Source organism: Cyprinodon variegatus, unplaced genomic scaffold (genome assembly GCF_000732505.1).
Source record: "Cyprinodon variegatus isolate N-32 unplaced genomic scaffold, C_variegatus-1.0 Scaffold345, whole genome shotgun sequence".
Classification (NCBI taxonomy): Eukaryota; Metazoa; Chordata; class Actinopteri; order Cyprinodontiformes; family Cyprinodontidae; genus Cyprinodon; species Cyprinodon variegatus.
This window is the reverse complement of record NW_015150798.1, coordinates 336,542-351,498: the sequence shown is the minus strand read 5'-3', so window position 1 is coordinate 351,498 and position 14,957 is coordinate 336,542. Positions and strand designations below refer to the sequence as shown.

At 37.0% G+C, this 14,957-nt stretch overlaps 1 protein-coding gene across 1 annotated transcript in view; it reads right to left on the bottom strand.

Moving 5' to 3' along the window:
- LOC107091610 (transmembrane protein 91-like) overlaps window positions 1–14,705 on the bottom strand; it is a 22,195-nt gene extending 7,490 nt beyond the window's left edge. The window contains exons 1-2 of the mRNA XM_015385629.1: window positions 14,252–14,705; window positions 1,179–2,512 (exon numbers count right to left, since the gene is read on the bottom strand). Coding sequence (XP_015241115.1) covers window positions 1,179–1,604 — 426 coding nt within the window. The 5' untranslated portion in view covers window positions 1,605–2,512; window positions 14,252–14,705. The remainder of the gene's footprint in view (window positions 1–1,178; window positions 2,513–14,251) is intronic.
- Window positions 14,706–14,957: the final 252 nt, after the last annotated feature.

Here is a 14,957-nt window from a genome sequence, read left to right as displayed (position 1 = left end):
ATATATATATATATATATATATATATATATATATATATATATATATATATATATATATATATATATATATATATATATACAGGAATGTAGCTAAGCAGTAACACACGAACATTGTCACTATATATGGTTGTTGTTTGCCTTAAAGATACCATATTTCTGTTTTTTGTTTGCTCCAAAAGAGATTATATGGAATTCATACAATCTCAGCTGTGTTAGTACCTGTGCTAAAGCATCAAAGTAGCTTTATATAACCTGGCTTTGTGATAGAAAGAGCTGAATCGCTGCCTACCTTGAATGCATTGCTCATATGCCTATTTTAGGTTCCTCTTCAGCCTCCAGTAGCTCTACAGAGAGCATAAAGGTTTCTGGTTTCATACAAAAATACAGTAAGACAAGTTGGGAAAGGAAAAAGTGAGCTATATGTCAGCATTTCACGGAGAAAAGCTAAAAATGTGTGTTTTAATCTGGTTTGTGATGCTGGTAAAACACATTATTATTTCTGTAACAGAGATTTAAGAAGCAACAAGAAATAACTTGTTTATAAAAACACAGGTTAGCATATGGATGTTTTTCTGAACTTTTATTAATTATGCCTTAATCCTTTTAAGTTACGTCAAGGAGAAGACGGCTGTGTTAAAAGATGGCACAGTCAGAAGGATAATAAACCAAATTTCTGACTAACCGCTGCAATTCAGTCACAATACGGCTTCAAAAGCAAAAGCAGAATCATCATAAACCCTAATAAGCATTTTTTCTGGTGTTTCTTCACCTCTCTTTCTTCCTCTTTAATGTTATTTTCAATACTTTTTTTTTTGCTGCCTAACTTATTTATTTAGGATTTTCTGCAAAACATACACCTTTTTACAGGGAGATATGCCACATGCCATTTTATGTTTGCAAGGGACCTGAGCCTGTTTGCATATTTTATTGTTGAAGGTGCAGTGGATCATTTGTTGGAGAGATTTTTATTGATGGCTGGAAGGTATGTGCATGCAGGGACAAAAAATGAAATAAATTAGCTCTCCAAATACTTAAGTTTATCTTGAAGTTGATTTACTTGATTTAAACCAGTATTTATCTTGTCTATGTTTAAATAGTTGTATTCTCATTATGTTTTTTTTTTCTCAATTGTTAGGACAGATTCAACCATTCTGTGATTTCATGAGGCCTTTTCTTACATCAGAGTCAGGAAGTAGGTCGTCCTCATCATCCATGCTGTATGCAGCACTATGGAAGTCCTGTGTCTCAGCCAGCAGCTTCCTCTCCAGCGCTGAGCCAGGCCGAATGTCCACAAAGGTGGTCTCAAGATAGTCCTTGCTGAGAAGGTCTGTTTGGCCCCACAGGGGGCCCGTTGGGTAAAAGGACTCCAGGGTGCGGGGTAAGGAGCAAGGGTCCAGCAGCTGCTGATGCTGCAGCTCTGGAGGATGTCCACAATAACCCCTCCAAGCCAAAGGAGGATATGCTCTGTCCTCCTCACACTTCACCAAAATGCCCTTAAAAAGCCCAACTGGGGCCTGTCCCAGTCCAGTTCCCTGCCCTGATGCTTGTTTGTTACTGGTGCTTTCTCCCAGAAGAGGGTGCTCCAGCTCATCTATATTCTCCATCCGTCTTTTTAAAAAGCAAGTGCACAGGAGGCCACCACATCAACAGGCGGATGTAATCTACAAATCGGTTGGCAGAGCGCTTGCCCTAAGAGCCTTCAATGGGTTTATACAAAGGCAGCTGCTTTGATGGCTTTACTGTTTCAGTGATAATCCATGTTTAATCCTATTCTTTAATTTTTCTCTTGTTATGACGCTGGGTCCAAAGGACAACAGCACATGCCCAGATTTATCCTGGTGGCAGCAGCTCCTGAAGGCTGTCAGATGCCCGGGGTTGTGTTGGATTATTGAAGAAGATGTTTTCCTGATGTCAAAAACAGTTTGTGTCAAACATGACTGTTCAGTGTTGGTCCCATTTGGCCCGTCTCATGTGACCGAATCGCATCAGCGTTCAGAAAGTTTGCTCTCATACAACAGTACTAACCAAAAAAAGTAATGCTTAAAGTTATTAATGAGGTTGAGGTTTGAAAAAGGGCTCAGACAGGAAAGGAGAATGGATTAGAAATGAATAAATAGCTACAGCAAAACATTAAAAAAAGTTTTCTAGGTGCTGTGGCATCAAGCCAGTTGTTTGTTTCGCTCAGTTGGAGACTTTCTGTAGGATGAAGACAATTTCTCACATTGATGCTGTTAATAGATTGGAAATCTGAACTGTGAAAACAATAAAGCGACAGTAATAGAATCCCAGTGCACCTTGGCTTCCAAACATTCCTGTTCTTCTTTTAGTTGCTGTAGGAAATGGTGATGAGAAAAAGGTCCTCAGATGCTGATTTATGGCTTGGGTTTAGCTCATCAGTAGGCAAACTATTCCGTGTGACAAATGCACCCCATTCCTTTAAGAAGTTTCTCATTCAGGAGAGATGAGGAGCTGTTTAAGTCTTCATACAGCTGTCTAACATGGATGTTGAAATCTGTAAAAAAAAGAGCAAAGCCACAAACATTTAGATTTGAAAATTCAACACATGATTTCTGCACATGGATCAGTGCTGTGGAAAATATAGCCATACAAATTTCTTCATATTAAATAATAAAATTACTTTAGATATTAGTTAAGGATAACCTACATATGTGATATCACAACCATAAATTATTAACCATATTTTTAAAAAGCTAAATTTAATTTTATCTGCCATTTTTAATATCAGGCTGATGGAAACAAAATGTATTTCCCCCCAAAACCTGTTTGATAACATGAAGCAGACTGAATGATCTGAAAAAGTAACACATCATGCCCTGATCCACAGGTTAAACAACAGACAAGAATCAACATGACACATATCTGTCAGTATGGAAATGTTTAAGAAAACCATTTCTGTTTTAAAAAATAGTTTTTTGTGGCACTAGATGCCGCTTATTTGTAGTATTCAGGCAAAAACATGCAGAGAAAGAAGCGGGGGAAACATGCAACAAATGTTGCAGGATTGGGAATCAAACCCTGGATGGGTCCTAGAAGGACTGATAGCCTCCGTAAACATAGTGCTGGCCATACTCGTTTATCACACACCGGCCTCTGAAAAACTATTTTTAAAGCTTTGGGACTGCAGGAAATCATAATATCCCAATTAAACATCTAAAGCTCTGCAGACCTCACTTTCCTTTTATATGATCAGTTTTAAAGACTACCAATCTCCAGTGGATTCCATGAAAACAGTTTGTGATCTGATAGGACAAAAGTTAACCTTACTGAGTAGAATATGACATAAAACCCTCAGCATTTTTTTTTTCTAAAGAAGAACATTATACTAACAATAAAGCGTAAAGTTGTACTTGCTGGCTCAGGTATCTCAGGATGGGGGAGTGTTGACCTAGTGGTTGGCGCAGTGTGCTCTGAGAAAGTTGCAAGTATCCGGTTCAATCCCCAGAGCCTCCACTCTGGCTCCCTGAGCAACACCCTTAACCACACGCTGCTCCCCGGGTGCTGCACAGTCGCAGCCCACTGCTCCCCAGGGGGATGGGTTAAATGCAGAGGGTGGATTTCTGCATTGTGAGATTAACAGAGTTTAATTATTATTATTCTTTAAGTCCAGTAAGGCTTGTTATTGGTGCCAGGTAATCTTTTTCTCTAACATAAAACCCTACAGACGAATGTAGTAATACAGGAGGACAATGATCCAAAGCAGAGCAGCAAGTTCATCTGTGAATGACTCAAAAGGTAAATTAAAAGGGTTTTTAGTGGCCTAGTTAAAATCTGGACCTAATTCTGTTCCTTTTTTACATTGTGGCTGTTTGAAAAAAAAAAAAAATAGATAGATAAAAGTAAGTCAAAGTTTTCCATATGTACAGACTTTTTGTGAATTATCACAAATGTTTGTTTGAAACTTTTAATAATACAAAACGTTAACGCTTTTGTTCATTTTTCTAGGACTTTGATGCATCTCAGTCTCCAGTGGAAACTTTAAATATTTCCACAGCTGGATGATTTGGGCTTATCCATCTTTACTACATCAAAAATGAAAAACAATTAAAGTTCATTTTAATGACTCTTGTGGTGCTCATTGAACCAAAAAAAGGAAACTGCTGTGTTGCTAATAATTAACTAATTTACTCTGTTTCTGCAACCCAAGTTGATTCCTAATGTAATTCTCTGAGCTCAGATTAGTTTAATTAGCTCAGTGTCAGCTCAGAGTACTTCGATATGGATGGCCACCCATTGAGATTTCATTACAAAAAAAAAGAAAGGCTCATTGGAGGTTGTATTTTATGAAGCAATTGATTAAAAAACGAGATTGGAGAAGAAACAATGGAGCAGACGTGAAAAACGCTGAAACTCTGCATGCACCAGATGTTATCATGAGTTTGTCAGGGAGTCTCTCCAGTCAGACTTCGGTAAATACATGTTCAATAGAAAATTCTTCAAGGGTTTAATGGACCACAGTTCTGTATGTAAGCAATCAATGTAGTTTTCATTTCATTTTCCCCAAAACTTAAAATTATGCCTTTATTAAAGACTAGAATAAATATGTAAGAGGGAACTTCTAATGAAAATGTTTCCTTGCAAGAACAAATCCACATCATTTTGATAAAATAGTGCAGTGATCTGATGTGGCAGCTGATGCTACTTAGCTTCAGTTTGTCAGATTCAGTTTCATGCATCCATCCCTATACACTGAGATTGCATAAATATTTGTGAGGAAACTAGAGAAAATGTTTGGGAGGAATGTTTTTCCAACATCCGAGTTCCCTCTTCAGACTCAAGTGGAAGGAGGTATTCTATTGTGTTCTGCATTGTTGCTTCTCTTTACCTAACTTTCAAGCACTTTGTATAAATTGCTCAAAATTACGTTCCTTTAGTGTTAAAGTCATCACAGCTTACCACCCTGAATTTTAGAACAGATAACAAAGGGCCATCAGCAGCCGGCAGCTGTAAACCCTCCCAGGGAAAAAAAAGGGGAAAAAAATAAAATAGAGCAGCTAATCCTTTATTATTAACATCATAATTAACAAAAAATAACTATGCAGTCCTAGAAATATAGTCCCTTTGTTTTAATGTTTGCTTAAAAAGCAGACAATCGAGAGAAAAAAAACTGATTGATGAAATAAGGAGATACATAAGTTTTTTATTTTGCATCAGAAAAGCTTTGAATATGAAAACAATATATTTATACTTATTTATTACTCCCAATAGCGATGTCACACATTCTGTATTCATCTGTCTCCTGTTATCCACTTATTAACCACACAAACCAGTTTCTCTTTTACTAACCTCTGTACCTTTGTTTTGTACTACTGACGTGCAAATGTTTATTCTTTTCCTTTAGCCAACTCCCTCCCATTTGCTGACAAATACTGAACGTTGTTTCTACTTTTTTTTATAAATCATCTTTCTTTACTGAGCGCCTGTTTTCAGCTGCAGTGAAAATATCTTTAAGCTCTACCTATAGTTTCTCTTTTAATTTCAAAATGCTAGAATATACATTTGATATATGGCTTAATTATTTAGCTGAAGACAAGTTCTCCTGTTTCCTGCTAAGTTCTCCTGAGTTTTGCAAAATACCTACTTATCAGGTGTGTTAAAGCAGGTGCAGGATGTTGGCCCTTGAGGACTTGATTCTGACATGAAGCCATGCTTCAGAGCAGTTGAGTTAAAATTCAAACCTTAAATCAATTGTGGATCTACAGTTTCAATTAAAAATGTATGTTCTTTATTCAATCTGATCATGACTATACTAAAATGTGAATAAAAATTGGCAAAACCCATTAGTCTTAGATAAACAAATATAAGTGTCAAACTTAAAGCAAACCAGCATGGAACATAAACAGTAAAGGCTTGCAGCTGTAAAAGTAGTAACATGTGGTTGACAGCTAAAAACATGGATTTTATTGTTTTGTTCTTATTATCATGTGTTTTTTTTTTCTCCTGGAACATCTCTGGGATTTGCACTAGTTTGTGCAGGTTTGAAACATAAAATTTAATTGTGACACACTGAAGACTTCTTTTAAAGAAAAAGGTCAGCCATTTCAACCTTCTTTCCAATATATAACAAATAACCAGTCAAGCCTTTGCAGCGAAGATGTAACAATCAGCAGCATCTGAAGGAGAAATGCTGCTGTGAGAGAAATAATGAGAGAAGATGGAAACATGATCTTCACTGTCTTGAGTGTCTTTTCATTCCAGTCTTGATAATGAAGTGTCATTTCACCAAACTATACTGTATAATAGCTCATCAGTAAGTATTTAAAACAGCTTACGGTGGATTCAAAAACACGCCTCAACAGACTACAGGAAAAAAGGAGCCTGTATAATTGGGTATTTTTAGTTGATGTGGTGCAGAGTTTTATTCTTTCCTCACCTCCTGCAAGGGAAGCACCTCTTGGTTTGAAGAAGCAGAGTTATTTCCAACACGGACACGTCTGCCTCCCTCTCATAAACAATATGTGAACACGCTCTCCCAGCCTTCCCTTACTCCCCTGCCCTCCTCCCAATCCCTGCAGCCTCATTCCAGGAGGAGATGCACTCAGCTTTATTACACCTCCCCACACACACACACATTCCTCCTCTGCCCATCCACTGTAGAAAGGTTTCTGTCAGCTGTATTATAAGTCTGCCTCCTTTTTCTGACTAAAGCTCGTAAAACATCTAGTCAGGTGAAGAGGAGCCTGCAAGGACACCACTGCAAATCATCGCCGATCCTAATCTGCTCTCCTGCTTTCAAATAGGGTTTTCTCTAACACATCTGCTCTGTTAATGTTACCCCTAAATAGTCCTACAAAATTTTGCAGAACGACTGAGCAAACCGTCTTTAATGAAAAGCAGAGAAATCCCACTATAATGTTCAGCTAGAGAAGCGTCTCTGCCGTCTCTCATGAGGATTTTCAGCAACTCTGCAGTCTTAACTAATTATCCTGGAAGTATCTGCTGTAATGTTTCAGCTGATACAATTTAAAGCGGATGCAGATAAAAGCAGGAGCTGCACATCCTTGCAGGCTCTAATAAAAAGACATCTTGACTAACAAAGATCTCAGGGAGAGGAGACCCGAGCGTGCTTTTGAGACATGCCAAAGGAACAAGAAAAATGAGTGCCCTGCTGCTTATTAAATGGCCCTATTGATTTCATTTCCAAACCCCTTTCTCCTTCTGCCTCTGCCTGATGAGTGCAGAGGAAACCGAACAGGAAAGATAAGAAAAGAAAAGGAAAAAAAAAAACATGCAGGAACATTGAGGGCTCAAAGTAACACCATGTTCCTATGGAAACACATTCACTGTCAAGTGGAGCGCTCACTGCAGGAGAAATGAAGCTGAGGCTAATTTACCATTTCAGTACTGCTCCTCCGCTTGGCTCGATAAACACTGCCATTGCCGTACCTTCGAGTAAGGAGATTTCTGTCATTTTAAAGCTCCATAGGCTGGTTAATTTGCTCTGCATGATTAAAAATAAATACAGTCACACCAGGGGGTGACTGTATATGAAGCCTCCTGTGCAGAATATGCATGCATAAACTCTAATCAATCAACAGCATGGCCCTCTCTGACCTCTGACACACACAATGTATTCTGTTTCCAGCTCACAACAGTCAAACTACAGGAGCTGCAGTCATTTGCAGCCTTGCATCATTTACTTTTACAATTGCATGCATCGAACTCATACCAAAAAAACCCACACAGCTAGTGCTCGTGCGCAGAGAAATAAGAAGTCATCCATCTGCAATATGTTGCACATGGTTCCAGGATCTCTCTGGAGGGTGTGGGTTGTTTAGTATGTGAGGGACATGGAGTACACAGTGTAGAGGGATTGGCTACAGCTCACAATGTTATGCTTTTTGACACGTTAACTATATATATAGTGTCCTTAGTAATGCTTGTGTGTGTTCATAGATGTACATCTTTGTGTGTCTTTGTGTTGCCCTGCAACAGACTGGCGACCTGTCTAGGTTATACCCCGCCTCTCGCCTATAGGCTGCCAGAGATAGGCACTGGACCCTGACAGAATAAGCAGGAGAAGATGACTATAGAAAGATGACTATATAAAAAAAGATTAAATTATTGGTTAAAAATAACAGTGGAATGAAAGTTTGACTAATAATATTCAAAACTGGAGCGAAAATAATGCTATTATTTTTCAGGTGTTTGGGGTTTTTTGGTCATATGCTTGTTGTTTACATATGTTCCATAAAGTCTTCAAATCTTTCATTTGATTATTTCTTTATAAAGGAATTAACTGATTTACAGTGGTGTCAAAAGTGCACACATTTGTTACTTAAGTAAAAGTATAGATACTGCAACTTGAAAACACCCTGGTAAAAGTTGATGCATCAACTTGACCTCTTTACTCAAGCAAAAGTGAAAAAGTGTGTGCTCCGAAAACTATTTAAAGTATGAAAGTATAAAGTAACCTTTTAAATAAACAGCCAGATGGCACTACATGAATTGAAAGCTCAATTTTTCAACTATTTCGAAAAATTCTTTGAGATAGGGCCAAGGATGAGGGAGGTCTTGTTGGTCTCCATCTCCATCTCCTGATACGCTCTCGCCTGTGTCCGATCTTTCAGACATTCCGACATCTTTTTCTGAAACCTACATTGTAGCATGGCATAGACAATTTGCGTTTGCAGTTTGAAGAACACCTGCTTGCTTCTGATGATTTCCTTTGGCGTCAGCAAAATTTGACGAATAGTTAACCATTAAGTGTTTGCATTATATGACTCATCCAATTACATCCAATGATCTACATTGGATGGCGCACATGACGTGAAATAAATATTTATAAACATAAAACCTAAGCCAAGAGTGGTGAATAACTTTTTTTTTTTTAATGTAAGGAATAGAAGGTACAGATACTTGTGTGAAAATGTAATGAGTAGAAGTCAGAAGTAGGAAGGAAAATAAGTAATGGAATAAAGTATAGATCGTTGCTTGACACCTCTGCTGATTTATGAGTTATTTCTTGCACTTGGCTACCACTGCATTCTAGTTCATCCATTTATGTCAGTATTTGTGTTTTTGGCTTTGTTAATGGTTCCTTTATTTCCTAGTTTGGATCCCTCTCTGTTAATACCAGTAGTCCAACCAGCTCAGTGTTCCTGTTTTCCTTCTCTCTCAGCTGTTTCACACTTTTCCACTCATTAATGTTCATGTATTCAGCTCTGCTGTTCATTGTTCATTCCAAAGCATGTTTAAGATTTTTCATGTAAAATAAGACAGAAAAGTTATTACCTTTTCTAAGAGTATGGGTACCTCAAATATCAATTCAGTTGCGTTAGTTTGGTGTCATGATCTTGGCACTGATGATTGGTCTGATTACTCATTTCATTCACCTGCCTATCCCCGCCCAGTTCTCTTTACTGTTCATCTGTTTTACCTGCTTCAGGCTCTAGTCATCGGTGCCAGATTATTTTGAGCCTATGGTGAGAGTTCTCTAGCGAACCTGATGTTGTTGATTACCTGATCCTGACCCGTTCTTCCTCTGGACCTCTGAGTCTGCCTATCCCTATTCTGATCTGTTTGCCTGAACTGTCTTTGGACTCCTGCTGGATTTCCCGACACCGTACTACAACTCTTTGGACCTCTGATCTCATGGCTCTGACTCCCGAGCGTGTATTCAACACTGGCTTTGTAATGTAAAACCAAGAGTTAAATTAGAATGAAAAAATACAACTTCCGATTTGCAATCTTAAAGCAGCAATAAAATTTAAAAAATCAACATAAAATGAACTAAAACCATTCTAATTTGTCCCCCAGGATGAAAGTAATATATCCTATAAACAAATGGTCTTCCAAATCAACAACATCCTACTCAAGTTTTTCTCCTTTCAAACCTAGAAAACCTATTAGTCTGGAACTAATTCAGTGCTTAATTCAGTGCTTACTTCCTGGTTCCTGAGCCAATCATATGAGAGTACCAAGGGTTACAAAAAAGATTGCATAATTTGGTATTTTATGTAGGCAAAAGAGCAGCAGCCTGCAAATATGGAAACCAGTGGGAGAAACATCAAAAGTCTTGGAGAAACAAAAAGGCATCCTTCAAACATATTTTCACAACTTACTGAAAATCGTCTTACCGGTACTCATCATCCTCATCTCTCTTGACTGGATAACCTGCACAACAACCGCACATCAGTTGGTACGGTATGTGTTTTGTGTGTTGGAACACAAGGTGTCATTCTTACTTATTGCTCCTTTACAACCTCTGACAGGAGGATAAGGGTAAAAAAGTTTTGGTCATACAATGATTCTGAAAATTAAGTGATAAAAAAAGAAAATTGGATCCTGAATAGAACAGGATGACATTTGAAAGCCCACCAAAGGTGCAATGTGAGGTCATTTTGCAGCTCCCTTGCAGTCACAAAATCTGCAGCTTGTAGAAACTGAAAGCATCTAAGTAAATAAATAGAGGATAAGTGTTGTTACATTTGTAAGACAAACAAATGACAATTTTTTGGTTTCCAAATGGACTTTAAAGGAAGTGGTTGCCACTTAAATTACCCAACAGGTAAAAGAGGATAAACAGGAAAAACTTTTCCCTTCATGGACTTTTAGGAGGAATTAAGAGCCTTTAACAAGCTGAACTTTTATATTGATGTAAGATTTACTACACAAAAATATAGCAGGTAAAATATAATAAAATAAATGAGCTATACCACTTAGTTGTCAATATTGATCTAGATTTCATTCAAATCACTCTTTTGGAAGTGTTAAACAGTTAACACTGTGACAAAGATGGAACAACACTGTATAATGTGAAATGTTAACACTATACCCCAATGTTGAATTTATGTAACAGTATTGTCAAAAGTTAACACCACAAACTAGTGTTAATTATTCTCCTATTCTTGGTGATGAGCTTCATTGTGGCCAAGGCAGCTCAGGGGCACACCAACAGAAGTCAGGTGGCTGTACTCTGGCACCACTGAGCCATCTGACCACCATTGGTGACCAATGCCTGTGAAATGTCTTGTCGGAGATGGACTGAGCTTGGATTTGAACCATCAACCCTCGGAATCCCTTCTGTTTTTGGATTCAACTCCACAGATTAACAACAACAAAGACTAACTATTGGAAAGTTACACTAGACGTCACAGTGTTGAATTAACTGTTTTTTTCTGAAATTATACAACATTAAAATTGAAAATTTATCACATGTGATTTTGCTGTGTATCATCATATGCACATTTTAAAATATATTATCATAAACTTAATCTGAATCAACAGTTGATTTATTTAAAAGTTTATAAATTGTTTTAGAAATGGACTATAACAATACATATCCCAGCACTCTTCTATCTGTAGTGACAATATAAAAAACATGGCTTGAATGGTGAAGGATATATAATGGTATGGACAGCCTAATTGGTAACATCATCGCTGCTGCATATTGCACCTGTATCTCAGCATTCTGGTGCATCATACAATGGTTTGTTGTTTAACAGAGACAGTTGTCTTCTGCAACAAAAGACTTGTTCAAAGTCAGCCATCTGGGAGAGTTTGGACTGTGTGTTGATCTAAAAAACAGAGTCTAGTCTTTTTGAGATTGCTTGTAATGTGTTTTAGGTGCGAATTTCACGAACTGAATTCAAACAGCAAATAACTGCATAGAGAATCCTAAATATAACTAAATAGAAGCAGGCCTAAATAGTCTCAACATGGGTTTTATTTATTTTTTACAGGATGTGCTTAATTCATAGTTTTTTTTAAGCTGTCACACAGCACTCCGATAAGTTGGAGTAGAAATGTAGGTTTTCTCTAACCTACAAAGGATCAAATTATGCAAACAGACTCAAATTTATAATCTAATGATAATTAAGTTATTTGGAGATGTCACCTCTCTGCTACGATCCAAACTGTCAGCCAACATTGAAAGGGAAAATCGTTGGAACTTTTCAGGAAAAGCCAAGAACGACCAATGATCAAGTTTTATTTTTTCATCCTGTTCTGTTGTTGTTTTTTTGTCCTATTTTTTTTCCATCTGAGCTATAATGTGAAAAAAGGATCAGAAAATGTAACTTAAATGACAAGCTTCAAATTCTATAAAGTGTTAAAATTTTCTTTAAATTAAGAGAAAGTCTTTATTAAATTAAGATGTTTGGATCATTTTGAGCATTTTAAAGTAAGAACAAATATTAAATATAGATGTGTCTCAGTTATTAGTGTGAAGCTTTGGAATGGACTTCCAGAAAATGAACTATGTACTTCCTTGTCAATTTTTAAAGAAGGCTCAAACAGAAAAGAATAAGTGACTATCATCAAAACATATGAGAAAAGAAAAATATGAGAACACAAATCCAAATTTTGTTTTCATAAGTTAGATATTTTGTTTTCATAAGTTAGATTTCCATATGATAGAGTATTGTAAAGCTGTATTAGCATTATTTCTCTGCAACATAAAAGCTTTGTGCATGTGCGCATATGTATATGTGTATGTATAGAATCTTTTGCCGTCTTCAATTTCTTTTTGCAATAATTTAAATTAACCAAAAGTAAAATCATCATCATCAAGCTTGTTTTTATTTTATTTTTTTAAGAAACATTATTTGTGGTTTCAAAAAAGCTGTCAACATGTCTTTAAACCCTCACATCAATTGACAAGAGTCAATTACTTCTCTGCTGCCCATTCTGCACGGATGTCATCCTGACTGTTTACATCATCTCAACTGCAGCATAGTGTCCTGCATATGCCTGCTTGTGTTTATTACTGAGAGAAAAAAAACTGCATTGCTATACCTTGGGCATCTGCCTTAAGTGTGTGAAAAAAGGAAATTCATTGAAGTCAAGTAGTAAAAACAACATGCGTTCAATAACAAAACCTTTGTGCAGTGTGGGACATCTGAGTAACAGGCTTCATGCAAACACAACAGGAACAGTGACGGACTGTAGCTTATCAACTGGAATCTGAGTAATAAAATTAACAATAAAATAACAATAAAATGATCACCCTTTTTTCTTTAGTATCTAGATGTTTGTTACCTTATTAAATAATATTTGCAAGCATCACGGTTTGAAAATGAGCTTAGATTAAAATATCCCTTTGATTGTAAAGCTAAGGGTGTATTCAGTTAACTAAAAGCTGGTTATAAAATTGCTTTGTTTTATTTATAAGACTATTTAGCTACCAGATTTTTCTGTTTTTAGGCATTAAAAAAGCTGTGCAGCTCATTGTTCAACTTGTGCTGAAATATAGAGACAGGTGACTATTACACTTTTATAGTAATATAGTAATATTATTATTGATCAAACTGTAATTCGTTTTGTTTCTGTTTTTATTGCTTTTCTTTATGTGTGTATCACTGCAGAGCCAGCCTGCAATTTACAATAAAAGCTGTACACAATGAAAATAAATTATATTCTGTTCTTTTAATTATGCATATGATTTTCTAAACATTGCTTCTTATTGAGCTATATTAACCTCACCTTCTCTAGTTTTATATTTGTCTTTTTTGTTTGCATGATTTCTGCATTAGCATTTAACTCCTGAAACGTAATACTTTTTTAAACCTTCTGACTGTTTTCTAAGTTTGTCTGAACATTATGTTTCTTTGCTGTAATTGTTGTGTTTTTTATGCCAATAGCTCAGACCACAGTCTGATTGGAGTGCTGTGTGCCCACCCACAACAGAGAAAGCCCCTGCTCTTAATCAAGACTCCTGGCAAGCGAAGCACACTGCGTGTCCTATTGTTTGGGATGTAATTTCACATTTTGTCCCCCTGAATGAAACAATAATTGCTGTAAAACATCCAAATTTAGAACCTTGCAAATAGTTAGAATACTCTCTACCTTTATCTGGCTGCAAATCTTTAAATCTTTTCACAAGGCTTCTTATACACCAGTAGGTAGACCAGAAGTGGTAAACAATGGAGCATTGCAGTATGTATTTACACGAAGGGGTTGCTCTGCAGCTACAGGGTTTACCCTAAGTTCTCCTGTGTATTTTAACAGGAAAAGGACTGTTACAGCAAAAAGAGCTTTTGTTGAAACATAGATTATTTAAAGGTATATCATCAAGACACAGGGCTGATTCAGTGTAAAAAAAAAAAAACAGAGCTCTGCAATGCTGCAAAGAAATCCAGCAATGGCATGAGTCGATCAGAATTGCATAAATGCGCTTATGTGCAATTTATGATTATATGTAAAAAAAAATAATTCTTGTTTTATCAATTCATGTAAACAAACTTAAAAGAATGCCTGAAATGATAAAATCTTCCACTGAATATTTTCTTACCTTCAAAGTGGTTCCGTGCTGACCTGTCAGGATGAGCCCTCCTGTCCCAGCTGAAGGTATCTACACCAATAAAGAATTTGAGTCCAATCCTTTTTTATGTCAAGAATGTGGGAAGTTTTACTAAAAATATCTAAGTGCAGAGCTGGGCATGCACAGGGAACTGTACACGTGTTTGTGTGGGAGCTTTAAAGGAGGAATTGGAAGGCAAACTTGTCAGCATCCCTTTGGCTGCTTGGATGAAGATGTAAAATCTTCTCAGCCTGGCAGTAGAAGCCTGCATCCTTTGTCAAAGACTCTCCATGGCTTCCAGCTGAACATCTCCAGTATGCTGCATCCACACCTCCTCCTCCTCGCCAACAGGAGAAGGTATTTCCTTAATCTTTGCTATGGTTACTGTGTCAGCTTTTGCTTGTCATTCCGACTTTACCTCTGTCTCCTCCTCTTCTCCTCTCTGTCCTCTCCCTCTCCTTTTTTCTCACTCCAATGCTTGTATAGCCTGATAAACTGGGTCCTAAAGCCTGCTGGTACACTACCTGGTGCTATTTGTCATTTCAATCACTAAGTGGTCCCCCTAAGAACAGTAAATGGACAGACATGAGAAGAGAGGGCATTTTGCCTTTTCTTTTTTCTCTAAGAGGATTAGTGAGGTTACGGCTTGATTTTGGGTTTAGATTATGATTGGGGTTAGAACCATGATGATGTTAAG